This window comes from Balearica regulorum, chromosome Z (genome assembly GCF_011004875.1).
Source record: "Balearica regulorum gibbericeps isolate bBalReg1 chromosome Z, bBalReg1.pri, whole genome shotgun sequence".
NCBI lineage: Eukaryota > Metazoa > Chordata > Aves > Gruiformes > Gruidae > Balearica > Balearica regulorum.
This window is the reverse complement of record NC_046220.1, coordinates 56,599,559-56,624,395: the sequence shown is the minus strand read 5'-3', so window position 1 is coordinate 56,624,395 and position 24,837 is coordinate 56,599,559. Positions and strand designations below refer to the sequence as shown.

Below are 24,837 nucleotides of genomic sequence, written 5' to 3'. Positions count from 1 at the left end.
CAGAGAAAAGCACACGGTTGTGAGGTATTTCAAGCCATGTTACTTCCCATTGCATAAGGAACTTGTATACTTCTCATTTTAAGGGTTCGCTCGCCATCAAAAAGAAAAATTGAATTCTGAAACACTTGAATTCAGTAAGTCTCAGTTCTTCATGGCAGCTTGCAGGATTCACTAACAATATTTGCTAAACCATGGGACAAGTTTCCTACATTACATTATGATGTACGGTAAAGAAGAATGCACTGGGCAAAGTTCATTTTTAGTAAAGCTCTACTAAGCTCACATGTATACCAGTCAGTGAATTTGGGCCTACTAGTTTTTGTTCTGCTCATGGTTGTTTCAGAGCCAACTTTGCTAGTAATTTTATAGTAAAATCAGCTTGGACTATTATTTTTAAATGTCTATTTGCAAATGTATAACAGGATTTTATTTTTTTCCACTTAATTTATTAGTTTGTATTCTGTCTTTAGATTTCTAATTTATGGCAGTGGTAAAAGGTAACCTCTTATTTCCCAAGCATGCTGGATTCTTAGGATGTGTTTTGGAAAATATGGACATTATCATGCATCAACTTCTGTCTATCTTTTGTTAGCATTTTGCCTAATGCATAGTAAAAACAGATGCTCTTTTCCTTACATTAAATGCTCTGAAATAATTTCTTAATTGCTTGAGTATGTTAGAAACAATAACCAGACAGAAAAGCAAAATCTCTTTACGTGTTGTATTGTGGAACCACATGAACAAAGAAACCAATAAAAATTACCACAGCACAAAAATGTAATTAAATGTTCTTCTTTTATTTGTGTCTCCACCCAGGGTGTAAACACGCACCGAGGCATTAATTTATCTCTACAAATGTCTAGCCTCACTATAACAATAATTAAATCCAGACTTAAAACTCTGACACAAGTGTTTTTTAGAAGAAATCTGAGATTTTTTTTTTTCTATTTCTGTTTCTAATTATACTAATCCATGCAAATACTAGTAGTTTTATGGTGAAGGACAATGGCTGGAGCAGTCTTCTTTAAAGGCATCTCACAATAAGACATTCTACTGGTGATGTCATTGGGTTATAATTTTCCAGTTTTATTTTGTACCATGCACATACACCTTTCAATTTTACCTTTTACATAAAAAAAAAAATTTATGAAACAGGACAAAAATAACTTATGATTATATGAAAAATAACTGTAACAAATCACAAAATTATACATACTAGTAGAGAAAAAGTGTAACTAATTCTTTTGAAAAATTCTTTTTCATGGTATGCAACAGATACATCTTTAGAGCAAATATCAGCCAGATATTCAGTATGGTAAATGGAGTTCATATGTGTACATGTAAGCATATATAAATACGTAGAATAGTCTGTAAGGTTTAGGAAAAACATACTCCTACTTTCTCTCCTCACCAAAGTGCTTTGGTGTAAAAAATATTACACAAGATGCTGCTTTCTGCACAGAATAAAGGGAATTTTTTCTTAAATAAAACCCTACTCAGCCAATTTTAAATTGTGGTCTTTTGCTTTATCTGTTCCTAGGAAGTATACATATAAAAAAAGCCCCAAAAAATTTCACACAAACAACAAAAAGTGCTGTTTAAAAAAATCTGCTATAAAATTACAAAGGGAAAACAGGGAATAAAAAGTTAAAATGTAATTTTTATACTCATTCACACCTCTTCAAAGAAAGTTGAAAACAAAATACAATGTGACAGATGGTCTTAGCACTGCAATACTTCAGCATCCGGTATTAGTAAACCATAATGCCTATATGTATCTGTGTGTATACATATATGTATATGTATACATAGAAAGGGAGACCCAAATACACACATGGACTTGCACACACTCACACATTTGTACATGTGCTTTGAAACTATATTTTAAACTCCAGTGTAGTCCCATTTCTAATGCAGATATAAATAGACTATTTGAGCCTGAAAACAAGAGAATTGTATAAAAGAATGATTGTAAATAATTTCATTAGAATATAGTTTAATGTCCATCATCTAAAATAACTTAATCTCTTAGATATGAATCCCTTTAGAAAGTTAAAAATCCAGCAAGTAGAATAATAACACAAAAATCACTGAGGCACAAGTATTTTGCATATAAGTCAGTAACTGGCATTATGCTATGTATTTTCACAAGCACCATTTTTCATTGTACATGTGACAAACATGATTCCCTACTGAAATATCCAAAATATATGAGATAAAATGGTTCTTTTTTATATAATTGCCCTCAGTGATATAAGCTGATCCCCTAAAGTCAGTCTGACTCCAAAGAGAATATGACATAATCATGAAGAATTCTCTTTGATACAGAAGTAAACAAAGGCGTACCTTTTAACAGACTGGTAGCCCACTCTCATGTGCTTAATTTGACTGTATTCTAGCGCCTTCTTTTTTAAGATTAAGGCTCATAGAAAGCTGTAAATATATAATTTTTATATATATATATATATGAAAGAATGAATGAATGACTTGCAGAAGTTTCCTTTTTTAAATGTAACTGATGAACCCCCAAATTATGAATACCCTTTTTCAATTCTGTCTTCCCACTTTCCCTTTGGTCAAGAACTTTCATGATTTATAAGCCCCTTCTCTACTGGACAGTTTGTATATTCAGATACTAGAAAAAATATTTCAAAAGATTTAAAAGTCAGTTCAGATCTGAAGTCAGCAGCAATATTTCAGTTTTGCACACAGCAACTGACAAATTCTGGACAACCATGTGGTTAGAAGAACCTCGAAGGACTTACATATACACAAGTATGTATGTACATATACAGCCATATGTACACACTGGGCCTGATTCTGCCCTTACTGACTGCGGTGGAACAAAACATAGTCCTACACATTCTGAAACTGAAGTGTTCGGCATGCCTAATTACTTCTGCTGAATCAAGTTATGCATGTGCAGTGACCACAGAATGGGCTGTAAGATAGCGTGAAATTAAAGCTTTATTAAAAAGCAAAACTTGCTGTCAATGCACTAGGCATTAGTCATACATTAATGCAAAAGGACTGTCTTTTTGCCTGTGTATGTATAGCTGTGTAGGGAACCTTGATGATATTTGACCCAGTGCAAACCACATATAGTAAAACTAGACCTACTATTGCAAGCTGAAGCAGAGTGACACATTCACTTGTGATGTGAGAAGCAGAATAAAAGGGGGAAGAATTTAGTACAGAATTATCTGTAAGCCATATTACTTCTTATTGTACATAATTTATGTGCATGGTTTATCCATATATTCTTTGCATTTATTGGATGAAAATCTCTCCATTAAATATATAAGCGCATATGCCTGTATATAAGAATACACTTCATGAATATAAATCTCAAAAGATTGCCAGTGTTTATAAACATCTGGACATAAATTCATCTATGCAACATAACAGCAAATTAAATTATGAATTTGACCCAAACTGCATTCAACAACTCTGAAAAGCTTCTCAGGATAAGAAAATGTTGGTATAAACATTTTTTAAAATTCATCTTTCGAGACAAGTGATTTCAGAAATATAGTTATGGTCTAGCCTCTAAGAATGAACTCTGGATTTTTGTCCTTCTTATTAAATCAGGTCATGAGAATATTAAGATGCACACTACAAAGTAAGAAGTCCACAAAATGGATGAACAGGGATTAATAACCTAAAACTTCAGTCTTACATAATGTAAGAGTTGCTCCCAAGGTATATAGGATCACAGTGATGACACATCTCCACTGCAAAATTCTGTTTTTAACTCATACCCTTGTAGCTTTTGTGAAGGGCAACCTCATTTGCTTGCATCCTGGACTAAATTCGAGGACCAGAGCCTGACATTGAGTAGAAAAGTCATAACCACCAAACCAGTTCAGTTTTACATCTCTAAATAACCATAGGGAACACAGCAAACTTAAGAGTAGCTTTTCTTCCTGAAAATGTGTTATGGAAATGAAAAATGTTAGGGCAACAAAAACTTAATTGAATCAGTACAGGCTGCTTTGATTTTTTTTTTTTTTTTTTTAAAAAGGAAGAATCTTTTCTACAGGGTATTTGAAACCTTACTTTAGAGTACTATAGCACACACAGCAAGAAAGCTCTACAATATAATTAAAAATCAACAGAAAGTTAAACCACACTTATCTAGCAGCTGTGCTAAATATAGACAAAGTCCATGTACCTTCTCATGTAGTGCATTTAACCCTTCTTATTTATTGCATAAAGTACTGGGTCAGAAGGAATATTGGAAAAATAGCAATGGCCATGTTGTATGGCTTAAAATACAGAGGGAAGGAAAAGACATCTAAACTGAGGCCTGTAAGAAATCCAGTACCAATGGTCTTTGACTCCAAAAAGAAGCCACACCAATGCCTCCAATGGGTAGTGCCAGGATGTATGTCTAATTTCTCTCCCTTTTTGATGCTGGGGTGTGTTTAACTTTGGAAGCATCACATGCAAAGAGGTTGTGCAAAAAGTTGTGTACCTTTGAAATGTTTGTAGTATGCTCTGGTTTTACTTATTTTCCTTTTTTTTTTTTTTTTTAAAAAAAAAAGGAATTTTCTAAAGCTGTGTTCTTCAGTAAGTCCACTGATTCAGCTTGAAAGGATTACCTCCAACAAGCAGTTTTCTTATTCAGTCTGTGCATTCCCTTTGAGAAATTAAAAAGAAGAAAGAACAAAAAAAGTAGAGTTGCTGTGCCACAGATGAAAAGAAAAGAAACAATTGCTAAGGTTTTGGCAAAGCTTGTTTCTCCAAACATTCTCCTTCTCAATTAACTGCTTGATTACATGATGAATGCTTGGTGATCGCTTTTTTTCTCTCCATTATGTATGTATATCAACCCATATCCCCATACATACATGGCAGTTTCATGGAGAGAAAATTTTTGTAGAGAAATATCAGAAGGGCAAGATGAAATAGAATCAAGATTTTGTAACTAGTTTCATATCACTTTAGCCTTCAGTGTAGACAGAAGAAAGCTGGCTAGAACAATGATCCACTGCATTTACTTGTAGTAAACTGCTATCCTCTGGCATGCTGTGAGCAGAATCACCAAAGATACCTGTGGACCCTGCTGGAAAGTCATGAACTGGAAAAAACCACAAAAATAATTAATTAACTAGGATAACTATATCATGGAAAATGTCGTAACACTTATGCATAGAACTGGAAATGGCTTTAAACCAAATAGACAAACAAACCAAGCAAGCCAACACATGTATGAAATTAGTAAATACATAACTTACTGCTTACCAAGGGAAGAATTTCAGTTCTGTCAGAATCAAATCTGAAGCACAGCAGATTTCATCACAACTAACACTTGCCCATTTAATGGATGCCAAAATTGTGATAATTTTAAAAATAAAGCTCATGCTTGCTTATTGAATTTCATCATACCCAATGTATGATGAGAGGCAATAAAATATTGAAAAAAGAACTCATTTACTGTAAAGCAGACCCTGGCACAGAAACTAACTTCTAACTTCTAGAAGAGATAGTAGTAAGCACAAGAGTAACTGCAGAAAAACTCCCATCTTTTGGATTACGTCTTTACATCCTCTGAGATGTCTCTCTGAAGTTACAGGTGCATTGGCTTTTTAATGCATTACTGAAGGACCAAGACGTACAAGAGATTTCAAAGCACAATAAATGTTAAGTGAAATCATCCTGTGTGGAAGGACGATAAAAGACTTGGGCATCAATTGTGCTTAGGCCCTAGGATTAGGCCCACTGTCTTTGCACAGAGGTAACTTTCACCCTTCCAGAGCAGCATGCAAGCCCCTTATGGACTTTTCAGCTAGTCTCTGGACTAAGTCAAGTGTGCACAGAAAAGTGTGCACCCAGGTGGTTCTTGTCATGGAAATGTGAATAAATGGAATTCAGAGAACCTTAAGAAGCCCTCAACAGTGTGCAGTCTGCGCACAGGGCAGATGTTACTGTGACCCATGGTGACTGGGTTCCAATGCCAACCACTCCACACAGGTCTGACACCCATCTCCTCTTTGTGAAGAGTCAAGTCTGTCATGCCAGGTCCCAGTCATATACACAGATCAAGTAGATCTGTCAAAGTCCATAAACTTTACACAACCGTCCACAAAGTCCCCAGCTGTCATTTACCTGTAATGCCAGAATGAGCTGAAAAAGTTTGATGGAAAATGCCAAGCCCTGCCTGGCCCGCTGATGTTGGAACTAAGCAGTCTTCAAAAGGAGGATCCATATTGCAAGAAATACCATGTTGTACATTCTTCTGAGTGTCAGCATAATGTGGAGGGCATAAAGGCTGAAGCTGCCCATAAAAACCTACAACAAGGAGAAGAAAGAGGTCAGTAAAAGATGGAGATAACAAGGGATAGCATGTGGGACCATGGCCGTGAGATGACAAAAACCTCGACTGCAGTAGCACCAGGAGTTCAATTATTTTCCACCAATAAAGCAGCTTTGAAATGAAGCTCCCTAAGACTTCCTCCCATTACTACTAATTCCAAACACCATCCGCTTCATGCACATCCTGATTCCAGAATGACTTCTGAGAGGTATTGACTGGCCAGAAGCTGAAATTTTTCAGGAAATTTCTCCCTTTACTCTGAAGTCCTGCTGTCTGAACTGGTACTCTCTAGATTTCACACTGTGCTGCTGACTCAAAAAATCTAAGAAAATGCCTAATTCAAAATAAAGGAAGATTAGCCAAGTAAGTTCTGAATAAAATCTGAGGGTCTGTCACTGATGCCAAGACAGCTGGCTGACAGTGGGGACATGCATGTGAGACTCAGAAGGACTGATAGCTGATGACCCACAGGCCCTTGTATTTGTAAGTAGAGGGTGAGATACTAACGCACTCATTGGTAGCAATGAGTTCACATGGAAGAGAACCGAGACCTTTGTGTCACATGACATAAAAGATGCCCACCAGGGTTTTTGTTCTTAGTTTTTTGTTCCTTAAGTGATACTTGAGAGAGGCATATAAGAACTGAGCAAATTCACATTGAACTCCATGACAAAATATATATTTATATAACCAAAACCACGCGTCTTGGTAAAACAGGGACATATATGCAATCTAAGAGGCACAGACAGATGTTCTACAGTAGGTTTGCCTGAAGATTTTCTCATGGAAGCAAGGTCTTTTCTCCTCCTTAAAAAACTGCTGCTAAGTTTTGGCAATTTTGCCAAGTCTGAAAGATGGCTTTTATAGGTAACTGTGGTATGCATTTATTTCTGTTTTCTATAATATGTTCTTAGAGTACATGTCAGAAATGAAACCATTATAAATTCAGTATTACAATATATGCATATTTTACTTTTAAGAAAAACTGTGAATCAAGCTCCTCTCTGCCAGTGCTGTGGGTCCTTGTTCTCACTTCTCTCTTTCCTTGCATAGAGGAAAAAGGAAAAAGACAGTGAATTACCTTCAAGGTGTTACATAGAAATTATAGGCCTTGACTGTCCAAAAATAGGCCCAGGACTGATACAGTCTCTGAAGATTTTATTAGCAAAGAGCTTATTGCCTAAGGCCTGGTGTGCTATTTTCTTGATGAAGAATATGTTGTGGTAAGTCCAAAAAGCCACTGTCAGAAAAATGAACCCATACCTCAGAACGCATCTTAAGGGATTTCCTGTGTCTCAAGTTTATTCCAGAGACATTACTGTCAATAGAAAAAGCTGACACGCAGTGCTATCTCCTCTAGCCAGTCCAGTTAACCAAGTTCCATATGACAAAATCATTCCAGCTGAATTTCCTTTTAGTGTAGAAAGATCAATAAAAACAAACAACAACAAAATCTTATCTAGACTCTTAAAAAGTATCAGGAAAAAAAAAGCAAAAAGGGGGAAAGAGGGATTGGAAAATATCTTTTAATGCATTTTCTGTATATAAACTCCATACTGCAGATACTGGCTTGCAATTCAAGAACTTAAATGACTCCCCTCTCCTTAGGCATCTGTTTATTGTCTTTTGGATAGTATAAAAAAAGCAGGAAACCTTCTTACTTTCAGTGATTATAAACGTTCACACATTTGACTTCAAAGAGCATTTAGTACTAGAAGGGAACAAGGAATCCTAATTTAGATAATTATAGGCACAGCCAGCTCAAGTCCATCCTTCCATGTGTTCAGGAATTGGCCTCAGTACGGGCATACTCTCTAGTTAGAAAAGCATATTCATACCAGACATTCAACTTTCATTCCTGGGATCTCTGATGTCCATGAGCAGTAACAAACCATGAGTAGTAAGCAAATTAGTTGACAGGATTAAAAGCTCATTTCCCTTCCAAAAAGTAATGGGATGTTTGGATGAGCGGCATATGACAAAAGGCCTTTGGGTACCATTTAACAGTTCAGAAAGGATCAAGGAAATATCCCAGAGGATAAGCAGAGAAGATCCTTTTATGGGAAGCATGAAACATGGAATCACAACCTATCAATATCTGAGAGGGACATGTCTAAATATCTTGGGTATTATATGACACCCGAACATAACTGTTGGCCTATTAATTCATTACTAGTAATTAGACATGCTTCACATGGGCATCTAGTTTTCACTTAGGAAAAAAAAATAAAAAAAAATATCGGTGCAGTTCTACACCCCCCGCCCAAACAAACCTCCCAACCTCAAATCTCTTTACAGGGATTATCTAAGCTTAGAAACGTGTTATGAACATAAGGCACTTGGCAAATTTTTTCTGGATTGTGGTTAGGTGTATTTCCGTTAACTTTCCTCTGGAAATGTGCACATGGGACTGTTGATGGCTAAAGCTGCACTGAGTGTTTATGTACAGATAATGCATTCCATAAATAAGAGGAAGGAGAAAGGAGAAGGATGCAGTGGAAAACATGCTGTATCACTTTGTGATATATCTGATTTTCTGCCAAGCACGAGGAAGGATGCATGATTGAGGAGTTTTATAATTCTAATTATTTTTCCTTTGAGACTAATTTCTGTGGTCTCTGTGAGAAAACATACAAATGTATGCATGCATAAGACGTGCTTGCATTGAAACAGAAAACTCAATATTTAAAAGCATCAGAATAGACCAGGACTACGGACAAGAAAAGACAGTCTGAACCTGCACCCAGGAAGAGACCCTATGGGGAGCTTTAGTTAACAATGGTGAGTGAAACATAATCTTTGCATTTTATTTAGTAGTCGTGGAAGACACTTCTGTTACACACAATGAGATAAATGCCTAATTTACACATACATAACAAGAGTTTAGATTAGGCAAATAGTTACATGAAAGAACATTGAAACAATTGTCAGTGTTGTGTCTGAAACCCTGCATTACAAAAAGAGTACTTTGACATCATATAAAAAAGTAAAAAAAAAAAAAAAAAAAAGAAAAAGAAAGAAAAATAGAAAGTAGAACCATGGTTCTTCTTCCACAGTAGACAAAATTTGCAGTTTCTGTGCTCACTCTAGAGAGGCTGAACACTCATAGATTCTAATTTTTTTTTTTGCAGAGGCTGTGGGCACTTTGCAATCCTAGCTGTAAGACAACAGTTTCAATTTTTTTTTTATTTTTTTTTTTAAAGTTCAACTGCAACAAAACTGAGTCAGACTGCAAAGCATGTTAGGAATTTACAACCCATCAATCCTCAAATGTTCAGTCCTGACACTTAAGAATTAACTGTAGTAAAATAAAATAAAATGAACGAAAAAACAATAGCCTTCCAAAACTTGACTTAGAAGCTACATAGCTATTGACAGTTTTTGACTCCTTTAAAAATGCTTTTAAAATCAACTTTTTGCTCAACCAGCAATAGGACATACTGTGAAAGTTTACTGTTGAGTCAGACTACTTACCAGAAAGAACCATTTCAATCAATAGTGGTCTGAGCCAGCTGGCAAGACCTTTCAAGACACATGCTGAAATGTCCTTTCACATTGCTCTGTGCTCATTCTCTATTTGTGCCTTTCTCACAGCATCTTGTTCCCAATGCAGAACAATCTGGCAGTAACTTTGACTATTGCTAGCTGAAGTCTGGCAGAAAAACTGCTTACCTTGGGGTTGAGCTATTGTGAGTCACATCCTCTGTGTTTGTTCAATCCCTACTTAAGCAACAAAATATTGTCTAGCAAAGTCACACAAGCTTTGACCCATTGGTACATTAACCGCTATATTGCAGAAAGAACCACAGAAGTGCACAAAGCACTTTCCTTTACTTATAAGCCCCCAAATAATTTTTTGAGATGGAAAGAGAACACAGGAAAATAATTAATTTTTCCTAGGCATATGTTATTTTCAAGTTTCAGTGTCATAAATACTTATAAATAGAGAGGCATAAACAGGAAAGAGCAGAACAGAGCATACATCATTCTCTTCCCCTCAGGTATTTAGCACTACTCTAAATGTCTTTGTCCATGTCTGCACTGCATCAGGTCACAGTGTAGAGGTCTTTGAACTGGAGCCCAAACATGACACAGCAAAATCTCCTAACTTGGTATCAGGAGATCTTGCTTTTATTCACTTGGTGGCATGCCCAAGATAATCTACACTACTGCTGGATGTAGGATAACATGAAACCATATGCAATTCAGGCTGTAGACGTTGACCATAGCTGGTCCTTCATTTGAGATTACTTGTTCAAGAACTACCTGTAGCCTCAGTTTTCTGTGTTTTCACGGGGTATTGGAAAAATAAAAAAAGGCAACCAGGTTGGCTAATGAAGTTCCAGCAAATGAACATTTCTTCTCCGGACTGCAAGTCTGGATTGTATCAATTGCTCTCTTATTAAACTACTTAAAACACACACACGCACACATGCACAAGATTACATCAATTGTGTTTCTTTGAATCAGTACACTATAGCCAAGATCCATGATACCAAGATACAGAAAAAACAATTACTTTTCTGGCATGATAGCATTATTTCCAGAGGAAAATGAGTTACTCTTAAATATGAAAAAATAGCTGCGTACTGCAAGAATCTCTTCTAAAAGCAAGAAGCTCTTGTTCTTTATCACATACAGAGCCTCATCCTGAGAGATGATGAGCATCTGAAAATCCCAGCTACACAGCCCATCTCAAATTCACAGCTGAAATCACAGTTCACATATGTTTGTGATAGAGTTCTGATCCCATTGAACTGATGTGGACAAAGATTTCATTACAGATATGTAATGAATGACTGCCACAGTTATAATTTCTGTAAGGTACAAAGTTTCTGATGGACATTTATTTTCTCCTCGGTCAGCTCTCTGCCTGGTGCCACAAAGAGAGAATATTTTCTCAAGAAAATCATTATAACTGCCATTAAGAAAGATACATCATGGGTGAGTAGTCTTTACTGCTATGGCATGTAAAAATTCCAGCTGTCTTTGGCCTGAACTACTTCAAAATAGTGTTCCCTCTGCAGTATATTTCTACCATGTCAACTAGATGAATTACACAAACATCACGTAATCATTTGGTACCATCTAAGTGTGAAGAACAAAAGGAAAAGGCAGAGTAAGACAGAGATATGAATCAGATATTGTACTGCCAGACTGACTTGCAAATGTGAAATACTAGAAATGTTTCTATTTATTTAAATCTGATTATTTGTAATTAAAAGATAACTGTTATAGGTAGAGCTTCCTGTATAGATATACTAGTATAGCTAACTCATATCAGCTAACAATTTGTTTAAAAAATGGTAACTTTTTTTTTTTTTTCTTACTGAATATTTTGCATGATCAGCCAGCATTGGTCATCAGCTTAACTCACAAACACATATGACATGAGTTACAGACACAATTTTAAAGGACAGTCAGATTTCTAGTGCAAAAATGTTCACAGTATCAGAAGCATCCAAAATCAGGTCAGCTATGTCCATGCCCAAAGGAGCTTTACCTCACTCTATACTATAAGCACAGAAAGCTTGCTTACTGTGAAGGAGTAGTTTCTATTGCTGTTCTTTCCTTTTCTACCTCACGCATCTCTTCTGACCTGTGTCAGAGCAATACCTTACTCTTGCAGCTGCCTGTGTGCTGTAGATGCCTGTGTCTTCAGGTACCTCTGTGGAAATCCCTGTAGCTGTTCTTGGTTGAAAAGACTCACCAGTACAACATAGGTTCTGGGCCAATTGTTGCAGATTTCCAGGACCTGTACTATCTTCTATTATGTCTACAAACACATAGTACAATGGCATACAATGGCATCAAGATGGGAAGTCATCACTCCAGTTTCCAGTCCAGGATAGTTTCAGATTTACTGTCTATGGTAATCCAATAAAAGAGACTACAGTCTAATGAAGGGAAAAGAAGAGCTTCACTTCTGCAGCTCAGTGAGTCATCTACCATCATCACTTCCAAGCATCCCATGCAGCAAAAGAAATGGTGAATTTCACAAAAGGAAGGAAAAGGAGTATTTAGTCTATTATATAATATTAATCAAGGCAATAAAAAGCCCTCTCTGACATCACTGCGTATCTGATGCTGAAAATCACTCAGAACAAATAATGAAATCCAAACTGTAGACAATGTTCTTCCAAGAAAATGCAGTTTCACAATACACTAGCTACTGGATATAAGGGGCTTGTCAGTCTTGGATCTCCTCCATCATTTCTTTCTAAAGGATAGTGCTCTGAGATCTCCATGAGCTTTTAAGATGCTCAGGCTTTCAGTAAGTGAGTTTGTTTAGAACTTGTTTTCTTCAAAAAGCTTTCAGGCAATGAAACTCTTCCTCCATACAGCCAATTTAAATGGAGTTGAAAAGTTTAAGCCTACACATTGAGACAAAATGTCACCATTGTTTGGTAGCGGACTGAGCTGAAGTGGCTATAGCTACAGCACTTTAAATCATGAAAAGGCAGGTTATGAACTGCAGGAGACAGAAACTAACAGAGCTTCTCATAGACACTTCTTATATACCAAATAGTCCAGGCTGGTGAGATGACTCCATGGTGTTTTTCTACATTATAATGATCTGACCAAGGAAGATGGCAATCTTTGTACCATTGCTGGGAAAGCATGACCATGAACTCTTGAAACATTTGCTTTTGAGAGGGAGAGTTTAGGCAAGCCTTTCAGGCACACAAGACAAACAAAGCTTTCAGTGCAGCACATAGGAATGAGACAGCTGTGCTTAAGTTGGAGGGATTACATTCTGACAAAATACCTCTTATAGCAACAATAGGTTACTTAATCTTTGAAAGAACACTTAATACCCAAATGTGGCTATTGTATTGCAATGTATTATATCTTTCAATACTAAAAACATAAATAAATTAGACTTCAACCCACATTATCTTCCTATCAGTTTTAGGTGCAGGGATCTTTACAATTGCAACTTTGAGTTGCTATCTATGTGGATATAATTCCTGTCAGCAATGTCTATTTTCAACATAGGTTTTCCTAAGACAGGGAGGCAAACACAATAATGCTAACATGGACTAAGTCAGGTAAGGGTTTAAGGTCCAAGCCCATGAGGGTATCCATTTTTGATCCACGCAGAAGATAGTATTAAGATCTATCTTAAATTTGGATGTGTAATGGGGCTTCAATCCTTATGTGACATTCACCTAGATGAGGTTCTCTACTGGGCGTCCTTCTAATAATGGTTTTAATGACCTATGTCTTTTGTCCTTTTAAATCCTCTTTGGACTGCAGGAGGTGGATATGGGAACACAGTAGCATTGCTCTGGCCTGCCCTAAAGAGAAGATGCCCAAGCAGATGTGCAGCTAGCTGTATCAGCCGATGCAAATTCTGTGTGGAGCAGCAACTAGTCTGCAGTGATCTGTGAGCCTCTGAGAGGCAGGATTCTGTGGAAACTGTTCAACTTTGGAGCAACTGGTTGTGATCCCAGGTTCTACAATTACTGAAGCTCTCATGACCATGAGAGGAAGAGGGTGGTAAAGCCATCTATGCACTCAAAGACAATTTTTGTTCCAGGCAGGGAGAAAGACCTTTATGTCTGGATGCCCTTCTGGAAGATGAGTTCTTGCCAAATATTCAGCAAAAAAGGGAATTGAGTAAAATGTATTGTATTGTGGAAATAGGAAGGTTAACCTGATCCCTTCATGCCTCATATGCTAGTAATTTATTGGACCTGCTCTGGCATGTCTTTGCATATGTCATATGACAATGAACAGTATATTAATAAACTTCATCCTGTACTTTGTTGGCCCTAGATTATTAGTGAAACTTTAATCAGACAATAGGGAAAGCCAACAATAACTGTTTACATCCATTGGTAAATTTCATGTTCTAGTATTAATCAGTGCTCTACCGGATTACCAGTTCCTGGAAGAAAAGAACCTGGCTCAGGTCCTGCTCATGTATGGTCTAGTACGATAAGAAGAACAAAACAGGACTGGCACCCTCCTTTCTCCCCTTCACACTCATGAACTCTGGGAGATGCTTCAGTGTCCTGTCTCATCCCTTTGCCTAGAGAGACTGCTTCCATCAGTGGAAGAAAATAAAAGAATCCTTGGTTTTCCCAAAATGTTTACTGTGATATCTACTGTGATCATTCTCAGGAAGCCTGATCAAAAAGCAGAATCCCAAGACCTATAAAAGTCCAGTGTGCTATGTACGTTGTGAATGTAAATACAGCAAATGATATATTTAAATAGTTGAGAGGAAATAGCATTACTGCTGTCAACACATTTCTGAAATGTTAAGGTAATTACCATTCAGACTCCATACCAGCTAGGAAAAAAAAACAACAAAAACAACCAAAACAACCCAACATTGTTTTCAGCTGCTGTTAATTTTCTTCTTGGCTACAGAATTTTATACTTGATTGAACAAAGAGGGAGAGAGGAGTTTTGTAGAAGCTGTTTACACAGCACACGTGGGAACTCAGCTGTAAGACACATGTATGCTCATAAAAGAAGAGGTCTCCATCACTTCACAAGCACAAGAGAGAAAAATACTCCACCTCTTGAAAACCTGGTAATTCTATGTACGTAAGGTAAAGAGGGATTAGAAGCATAATATTAGAAAATTAAAAGCAGAGGCCATCACAGAATTATCTGCAGTTCTATTTTAACAACGGCTCTGAAAATCAGTCTGAAGAGAAACCTATAACTCCATAGTAAGATGAACAATTAGCTAAGCTAAGCATTTTAAAGAAGTCTGAAGGCAGGATCCTGAAAGCTATTTCCCAGTCTTTCAAAAGGAAAGGTGCCTTAAAAATACCAGTGCCAGCCCTTGAAACACTCAGTTTGAAGCCAAGCAGCAGTGACAAACAACTAACATCAGCGATGAAGAGTCTTCCTTCCTACCTTGGATGTCAAGGCTATTTGGTTGAAAAGAAGGGTTTGCTGCTGGCTGGTATGTCTTTAGAGGCATTCCTGCAGGCTGTTGAAGGTGGGGAGGTTGTGGAGTCCGTCTCTGCATCATGTGAGGTGGAACTGAAATTCTCTGGGGGCTGATGCGGTGAGAAGGATCCGGTGCAACAAACCTAGGAGTGCAGAAACACAATAAATGCGAGCAAAAGATTGTTTCTACTTTAGTTAAATCACTATAATGTTTAGCAGTTTGCAGATACAGGCTTCCAAAAGAACAGTGTGCAGCCCAGAAACAGAGAAGATGTATTTTCAAATGGTGACATATCATTGGATTTGACAAGTGGGAAATTAAAAGGCTGAATTGCACCCTTATCATGGAAAACTCCTTTTTAACTTCTGTGAGTGAGTTTAAGTCTTAATGGGAGGAGATACCTCATGGGGGACCTGATTTCTGAGGCATTGCCAGCTGTCTCATTGTAAGGCTTTGTATCAACTGTATCTGTCAATAAATAGCTGTCCTTCCTCACTGAACGTGAGTGGTCAGTTCTGGTCATTGGACACTGAAGAATAAGATATTAAGTTCAGGCCCAGGTTCAGGTTTCAAGTTCTAGAAATCTTTACATGTTACATAGAGCTATTTGAAGATAAACAATCTGAAGTCAATATAATGTACATAAAGACAAGTGTTAAATCGCTTCTGGTTGGGCAGTCTGACCACATGAAAATGTTGATCTGGACTCAAAGTATAAAATTACAAGCCTGGCAGAGGAGGAGAACCATTCAGACTGAAGCTGGTGGTGCAGCTGCCACAGAGGTTCATCACTTCAGTGGTATGTTTTCCACACTTGGCACTACAAGGATACACACTACTTTGAGGATTTTACACAATGGTTTTACACACCTTGTAAGTTTAACTTTTTTCTACATTTTCTTAAAATTGCATACCTCAAAGTATATTACAAATAGGTGCTACAGTGCAGATGAAAAGCTGATATTATAAGAGCTCTGGCTCATGCTCCCAATGATCAAACTACCCAGTAGACCAATGGGATCAGATTAGTAAACAAAAGCTCAGCCTGGGCTCAGGGATGGCTCAGGGCCACTTTCTCATCTGTGAGAGGAGAGCCAGGAAGGCCAGCAAAAAAGTTCCAGGATATTTCTGCAAGAGGGTGAGTGAAAACTGATGTGGTATTCCTGTCACAGATCAGCCTCTCTCTCCACTCCTAAACCAAAGTCTGTGCTGAGCAAGAGCATCCACCTACCCTTCTTTGTGGTAGGTGTGCTTGGTCGCTGCTGCTAGGAGGGATTAGTGCTTGCAGTTAACACGGTCTGCCAGGATCCTAAAGCGTGGATCTGGTCCCTGCTCTCCTGAGACTGGGCTTCAATACACTTTTTTGTAACCCAGCAATAAAAATGTTTTTCCTGCAGAAGTGTAAGGAAGCTGTAATCTCACCCTGAATACAAAAGAAGGTGCGACTGTGGTAATAGCACTACAGAACACCTCTGGACAGGGTCATTGTTTAAGTTATAACTGCATTTAAATCCAATTCACCTGATTATGCTGCAGCTCAGAATCAGTATCTGCCACACATTATCTGTGTGATTTTGACTTAATTTAAAACCTATTTACTACATTTCTGGTAGACCCATAATTTATATTTGGAGTATAGCAAGTGTCAAGATGAACTTTGGATGATTTACTGTCTATTCAGTTTTCTTTGAGAATTGCATTTTTAGGCATATTAGATTGGGTTTGGATGGTCTTTGTGCTGATTTGGTATTAACTTCATAAACACATATATCACTTTAGATATGCTATATAGATGGAGGAAATAAAGATGTCATTACCGAGTCACTGAGTCTTTAATGCATCAAATAATTCATTGTTCCAGAGAGCTGATGAAGAGTAGACTTAAAGATATACTAGCAGGAAGAGAATAAAGCATGCAGGTGTTTCACAGTAATACTAGAGAATAATTTAAAAAAAAAAAAATAGATTCAGTAGCTATATTGTAATAAAATTATTAGAAGTTTTTAAAAAGAGCTACAACTGCCTGGATATATGTCTCCCAAGTAGGGACTGGTGTCAGTTTTTTTTATAGCACTCACAGAAAAAGACTATTATTTGCTGCCAGAGATTAAGAGCAATGCACAGACAGTCTTTTATTACTACTATTATTTAAAAAATCATGGGATATCATCCTGTGTTTTCAAAATTAATTTGTGAAAATTAATCTCTGAAAAATGGTTTTAACCAGCTGCCAACAGGGAAAAAATCCTTTTCAGAACCCAAAATGAAATGCAGAGTTTTACAGATTTTACATTTGATTTAAGATCCCCAAAACCCTCCCAATAATAATGCACTGCTTTGTATAGCCAGACAGGACTTCTTTTTAGTAGACTTTAGTGGTCTTTATAATGGTTTATGAATCACTTCATGAATTCCTGTCTTACTCATATGGATGACTAGTTATCTACTTTCACTTCCCTTCTGCCTGACAAAAGAGAAACTTGGACTTGTCTCAGTCCAGATTTGTCCCTGAACAAATCACAGCATGTTACTGGGGAAACTGCAACTTTAATTTTGTTCCTGAAACAATCAGGATCAGCGGGTAACCACTTAGAAACTGCCATCAAGAACTGTGGCCAAGCCCTGGAGCCCATGCAATCAGGAACCAGCAAGATATCCGAAAGGTGCCCTTTCCTATGCCTGCTGGATGCAAAATCAGAGCGGGAACGTTTCTGGAGCAACTGAGTAGCCTCTCTCTTTCCAACAGTAGCTAGGAAAAAGTGTTCTGCTGGGGAATGACTAGATTTGGTAGTAAGCAAGACTGAGGACTAAGTTACCAAAGCTTACCTTTTTAATGAGATTAGTTAAAATGACACATATATTGGGGTTTTGTTAATCGCCAGTACTGGTCATGGCTACATGAAAAAGATTTTACTCTAGCATTTGTTGACCTGAGCTGGCTCAAATGTAAACTACATGCACAATCTAAGCAATGGAAAAGGAAGGGAAGAGGAAAGCTAATAGTAATAGTATATTTACATAGGATAAATAGTGTGTTTCTATAGTATTTATAACTATTCATATAGTTTATTTTAGCATGGTTGGCCACCTGAAAATGAGTCTTTGGCGCAGTGGGGAAACAACCTTTTATGTGTCTGTAGCAAGGATGTATACAAAGTGTTTCTTCACCTAGAATCTCAAGTGCTTTGAGACTTCTCAATTAAAGATCTGGCTGTGCTGAATTGTCTGGGCATCAAAGGGCTGAAGGGGTTATTTTTGTAGGTGGAGGAAATACTGAGAACTGGGTGGTAGAGAAACCCTTTTTGGTTAAACTTCCCACCAAGCAGAAATGCCATTGCAATTCAAGACAGTGGAGACAGGTATTATAATCATGATACCAAGCTGTCACCGTTCAAGCTGATTGAAAACAAGCAAAGCAAGAAGAAAATTACCATTCAAAGCTCTGCCTGACCTACAGCTTTTTAATAGTGCTCCCACTTTTCCATGGGAATTTGAAAGACTCATCGCCTCAGAATTATCTTGGCTGCTGTTCTTTTAGGCTGGCAGTCTTTCATTTGATTTCACACTCCCAGCCCCAGGAAGCTCATGGAAGTACACGACTGGCCCAACAATATTGGACATTGTGCTTATACAGGAATCTCTCAGTGGGCTTCTTCCACCTTCACTGCTTGATATCTCCAAGAGTTGTCACCTGCATCCACTTCACAGAGCTCTCTGTAGCTAAGTAGTCAACTCCCCTTCCTTAGGGCAGAAGGAAGAGCAGGAAATTTGATCCAAGACTGGAGCCAGGGTGCTGATGACAAGAAAAATTCCAGGTATCTCATGGATTTCAGTCCCATCTTAAAAGGAAAACCCTTTGACTCACTGCCTGCTTCACTCACCCACCTTCTGAAAGAGAATAGCAACTCCGAGCTCCATCAACAGGCTGAGTTTTCCTTGTCTTTTTTCCAGGAGATTAGGAAAAGGGCAACAGGAAGAACACAAGACAGCACCCCAAATCTTTCTGTCCTTCTGTCCTCCCTCAATGCTCAAAACCTCACCCTGCAGAAGCAAGGAGTGCAGGAAAGATGGGAGACTGGCATTCTGGGGACAGAACTGGGGAATGATTTATTGCAAGATAGACCTAGAAGTGAGAACCACTACAGCAAAGGAAAGCTGGAGTTATCTATCTTCTTTGTGAAGAAATCTGTAAGAAGTGGCTAATCTAATTGCTATTTATGCACACACATGTACATATACACGCATATGGTGGAAAGAAGCAGTAACACCAAGAGTTCAGATTTCAAAATGCAGCCAAAAACTGTGTATAGTCATTAAAAAAAATTATAATTTGGCAGCTAAACACATTGATTTGGCATCTGAGATGATATAACTTCTGAACTATTGTTTTTAGCACTACTGGTACCATGAATTGCCCCTCATGCTTCTCTTTCTCTCAAATTCTCCTTCCTGTGTGGCCATGTTCATAGGGTATCAGAAAGCACATTTCAAATGTGGGTATAAAGATTACCTTGAATAACCAGAAGAAAGTGTAAGGGTAAATTTACTTAAAAAAGAAAAAATTGTGAAGGTGAATTTTGATCCTTTTTTGTAGTCTATGAGAATCAACTTTTTGTCACATCTTTAGAGCTGCTAATCTCTTCTAGGAAACAGGATTTAGGACTTTTTACTGCCTTTTGGTAAATAAACCAGGTTACATCAAAAATGTGTAGCACAACCAATTCTTCTTTTTAACAGAAAAAACATGTTAAGAAACCAAATACCAAATAACCATTTGGGCTGCAGGACAACAGCTCTTTCAATTTCATATCCCTAGGGCGGTTTTCTGTTTGTACTGTTTCAGAATTGTAAAAAAAAGTTGATTTTTGCTAAATCTAGCAAAATAGGAGAAGACATAGTTTACCTACCAATAATCCATGCTACACAATAGCACAAAATGCTACTAGCACAAATTATTTGAATTATGAACTATGTAACTACGTTGGATGTTGCTAGGTCTTCATTCTCTGCTTGTTCTCAACTTGGCACTGTAAAGTAAAGCATGTGCCATCATTTAGACATCAATCTTTATGTTTGCTTTCAATATGGTTCCAAAATGGAAATGGATGATTAAAAGTGAGAACTTTGTTCTCTATTTTTTCTTCAGAGGTCATAGTTTTCTTTGAACAATTTGTAAGCGCAATTTATTGGGTTGCTGCTCTGTTAACTGGCTGAGTTCTAATCCTTTTTATTGGGCTGCAACAGTTTGGGAACATACCCAGATGTTATGCAGTTGACACAGCCAGGAGATCAGGCTTTCATCTTATTACAGTTGAAGTTTTGGCTAGACAGAAGGCAGAACCATAACCTCCCTGTAGCAGGTTACTGTCTCCAACAGTATCCTGTACAGTGCTGCACTATCTGACAAAGTTAAGTGAGGAACATCTATGCTCACTCCCTCTTCATTGCCTTTGTATTTCTAGATGAATCCAGAAAATCTGGGTTGATGTCTCCATTCTCTGCTTTAAACATCCCTGTCATTCTGCTGTGATCTCACATATTGGTTTGGCTCCACATTTTATGCTGTGTGCTAGTGACTTTGTGACTCCTCAGTCCACTATCAGTGGGGGAAACATTGTTATAATACAATATTCTGTATCCCAACATATTCCACTGTAAGTTAGTCCAGGCAGCCATCAATGACAATCAAATAAACATGATTTAAAACCACTTGTAAAGAAATCACAGCTTTTGCCAAGCACAATTTTAAAAAAATCAAATTTACCCCCAAAAGTCATAGACGCATTCATTTGACCAAAAAAACAAAACTGTAATTTTTTTACCTACCTGTGATACGTTTCCCTCCAATGATTTTTCTGTTGCAAATTAATATTTTTTTTTTTAAGGAAGACAATATTCTCCCATAATATAAATATTTTGTCCAACACAAAACAAATGATCAGCAATGATCCCACAGCAGGTTTCTATCCCCATAGTGTCTCGGGGAGTAGATTCCATATGCCAGTAGACTTTAATTTTATATCCTTCTTTTCAGTTATTAATAAGTGTCTAAAATTCCTTTTCTTGCTCAAGCTTTAGGAACGCAGGAACTGCCATTTCAGATCAAACCAGTGGTCCCTCTAGCCCAAAGAGGGGATGGCAGAAAGAAAGAACAGCCACTCTGACCAGCACCAAATGGTCTTTGGTGAGAAAAAGAAAGAAAAATTTAAGTGCGATTTAAGCACAGAAGCTGTGAGCAGCCACCTCAATATACAGACTCCCTGGAGACGGAGATATATAACTTTAAAATCTCTCTCAGCATTTTCTGTGGCTGTATAGTATTAAAGAACTGAGTTTCTTGCAAATGCAAAGAAAAGGAAGAGTGCCTTTGCAAAAAAGAGGAAGTGTGGAAACAGGCTGGAGAAAAAGTCCAAGCTTTGCCAGGCTTGCTCTGAAAGGAGGTTGTAGCCAGATGGATGTTGGTCTCTTTGCCCAAGTAACAAGCGATAGGACAAGAGGAAATGGCCTCAAGTTGCACCAGGGGAGGTTTAGATTGGATGTTAGGAAAAATTTCTTCACTGAAAGGGTTGTCAAGCACTTGAACAGGCTGCCCAGGGAAGTGGTGGAGTCACCATCCCTGGAGGTATTTAAAAGACACATAGATGTGGTGCTTAGGGACATGGTTTACTCATGGACTTGGCAGTGCTGGGTTAACAGTCGGACTTGATGATCTTAAAGGTCTTTTCTGACCAAAATGATTCTGTGATTCTATACCTCAGGTTCAGGGTTAGACTTGCTGCCACCTCCATGCTTTAGTGTCAGTCATAAATATGTGTAATTTGCTCACTAACAAAAAAAAGTGAGGATGTCTCAGCAGACAATCCTCTGAAGTGTCCCAGGCCTGGAAAAAAATTACTGATTTCAAAACCACACTGTTAAGGTCTTTAACTAAAGGCTTTCTTTGTGGCAGCCTCTTGTATGCCACATACAAAGGACTTTGTAATATGTGAAGATTGGATGTCTCCACTCATTGGTTAGAACTACTCAGAGGCTTTTGCTTCTGCAAGTCTAGCTTGGAGCTACTTACTATTTTACATCAAAAGCATGAAAGGAATATAACCACACACTCAAATAAGCAAAAAGAAGTACTGTTGCAGAACTTATTATAGCATTACAGTAATGCTAAACTGAACAGTTCAGCCCTAAGTCCATCTTTCCAGCTTTACACAGTCTCTAGAAATTCAAGTCTCTAGAATGTCAAGCCAGGATGTGTCATGCTTCCGGGACATAGCACTAGCTCTGTTCATAGGAAGGTGAAAAATCATCTGGAACACCAAGTCCAAATGAAAAATTCTATTCTGGTCTCACATCGGTCAACAGGCTACTTCTTGCACAAAAGCAAGCTTTGAAAAGCAAAATTTGTATGTTGGGTAATTCAATAAAAAATAAAAATAAAAAAATAAAATAAAATAAAAAATAATAAATAAAATAAAGCATTTGTCACCATCAATTTTGGGGTACTGAGATACACATGTTAAATATGCCATATAAACCCAAATTTGATTGTTTTTTTCAGCTTCCTTGAATGCCCATGTCTTCTTTTACTACAGAAAGAGTGAAAAGAAAGCCAAATACGTATCACAGAATGGTAGAAGTTGGAAGGGACCTCCTGTGCAGGTTGCACAGGATCACGTTCAGGTGGGTTTTGACTATCTTCAGGGAAGGAGACTCCACAGATATTACCATTTATACATATGCTTTTGAGTACCATTACCATTTGGTATCTTCATTGAACGGTTGCAATATTTCATATTAGGGGAGCACTGAAACTTAGTAACAAAGAGCTGGAACAAATAAAATTTAAATCTGCATTTTCATTATGGATGTTCTCTCCTTTGATAAATGAAGTTGCTTCTTGGATCCAAACTCTCTATCCAACTTGCATTCTGTGTACACTGTGTACCCAGAATGAAAGCAGTGTAAGATGTGTCCCATGTTTGGTTCAGTTTCTCACATTAATAAGGCTTAATCAGGTCCACACTCTCCCTCCCATCACCTCGGTGGAGGAAGGTGCAAAAGAAGCCCTCCAATAATTTCTCTACTCCACGGTGCGTGAAGACATAAGGAAAGTGCTTATTTCCTTCTGGTTGTGTCACTCACAGACCTGAGTCTGCTGTCCAAAATGCGAGGGGCACATGACTGCCCCCAGAGTCGCCAGAGCAGCCAGGCCAGCTTGGATGGGCTGCAGCCCAACAAATGCAGGCTGTGGCAGGGGCGAGCGCTGGTCGGCCAGTCCTGCCGCTGGAATGACCCCAGCCTCGCACAGCGCATCAGGAGCTGCCCAGCACGGGGGGGAACAAATCTCCTGCTTGCACCCCTAAATCCTGCAGCCCCCTCTCAGTGACGAGATTGGGATAAACAGGGTGAATTGCACCTTTCAAAGACACTATCTCTGGCACTTTGTGTACTAAAGTGTTGGTTTGTTCACGTTTTCACAGCTATCATCACACCCATGAAGTGGTGTAAATGACAGCCTACTCACAGGGCCCTTAGATGAGTGGACTGTATTAGACTCAAGGTGCAGATTCTGCATTAGTTTTTTCTTTTAAACATTTCCCTTAATTTGTACTATATCTTCTGTAATAAAAACCAATGCTGCTGTAATACTTCTTTTTTTCTTTTCTGAATTTAAATTGCCATTTGTCCTACTATCTAAAGGAAGATACTGGCACCTTTTTCTTCAGTTCAAAGTAGCTCCACATACAGGAATTAGCACTTAAAGCATTTTAGAGAGAGTGTATATTGTTAACTTATGAGAAAGGGGTGTATCACAATGGCTTTTAATATTGTTATTCTGTAGAGTACTGTAGTATCCTGAGGTCTGTAATTCATTTAAGGACTTAATGAGTTAAGTCATACTCCAAATGTGTCTGCCATGATCCTACACCAGTAACTGCCTCAGAAATGGGCTAATGAGAAGATCACTGTCTTTCATCATGAAATTTATATCTGTAATAACTATTGATCTGTCCTTGTGTGTCACCTCGTGCTCAGAAAAGCGTGGGCAGCCCCAGAGATGCACAGAGGCAAGGGAAAAGGGTCAGGACCATGTGGCCAGGAGGGAGGGGAGGAGGAAGGACTGAACCACTAGATGAACTCCAATGACCATGAAACAGCAAATTTAATCTCAGACTGGTGTACAAAAAAACTCAACTACTTCCACTGGCTCCAGAATTGGCTGAATTCGCAGATGCAGTCTGAAATCAAAAAGTACTTTCACCTGTTGTCAGTTCCCTGAGACATCATGTTCTTCCATCTTCCTGACACACGGCAGACTGAATACTGCTTTCCTCCAAAGAAATTATGCTCATTTATCAGTAATTGAAATCTAGTGAATGTTCTTTTCAGGTTTGTAATTGGACACTTTGTGCTCTCCAAATTACTGGCATTTCTGTCACTCAAGGAAATTAAACACTTTGAAAAACATTAATGAAATACAGCAATTTATCATTTATAGCACTGAAAAATAGTGAGATTAACAAAATAGCATTTAAGTATCCATATACTATAGTGAGAATTCAGTATTTTGTGTGATGGTGTATCTTTCTGACTGTTCCACTGA

The 24,837-nt window shown here is 37.9% G+C and overlaps 1 protein-coding gene and 1 long non-coding RNA gene across 4 annotated transcripts in view; one reads left to right on the top strand and one right to left on the bottom strand.

Moving 5' to 3' along the window:
* Positions 1-707: 707 nt before the first annotated feature.
* The window catches only part of GLIS3 (GLIS family zinc finger 3), a 188,432-nt gene continuing 164,302 nt past the window's right edge, over positions 708-24,837 (bottom strand). For both annotated transcript variants that reach the window (XM_075741031.1, XM_075741030.1), the window contains exons 8-10: positions 15,200-15,378; positions 6,112-6,294; positions 708-5,083 (exon numbers count right to left, since the gene is read on the bottom strand). In XM_075741031.1, coding sequence (XP_075597146.1) covers positions 4,947-5,083; positions 6,112-6,294; positions 15,200-15,378 — 499 coding nt within the window. In that variant the 3' untranslated portion in view covers positions 708-4,946. The remainder of the gene's footprint in view (positions 5,084-6,111; positions 6,295-15,199; positions 15,379-24,837) is intronic.
* LOC142599588 (uncharacterized) lies at positions 8,582-21,773 on the top strand. Of its 2 annotated transcripts, none has more exons than XR_012833158.1 (3): positions 8,582-9,104; positions 11,185-11,263; positions 21,309-21,773. It is a non-coding gene; the product is annotated as an uncharacterized LOC142599588 (long non-coding RNA). The 2 variants fall into 2 exon arrangements; XR_012833159.1 differs by lacking the exon at positions 21,309-21,773 and adding an exon at positions 13,580-14,983.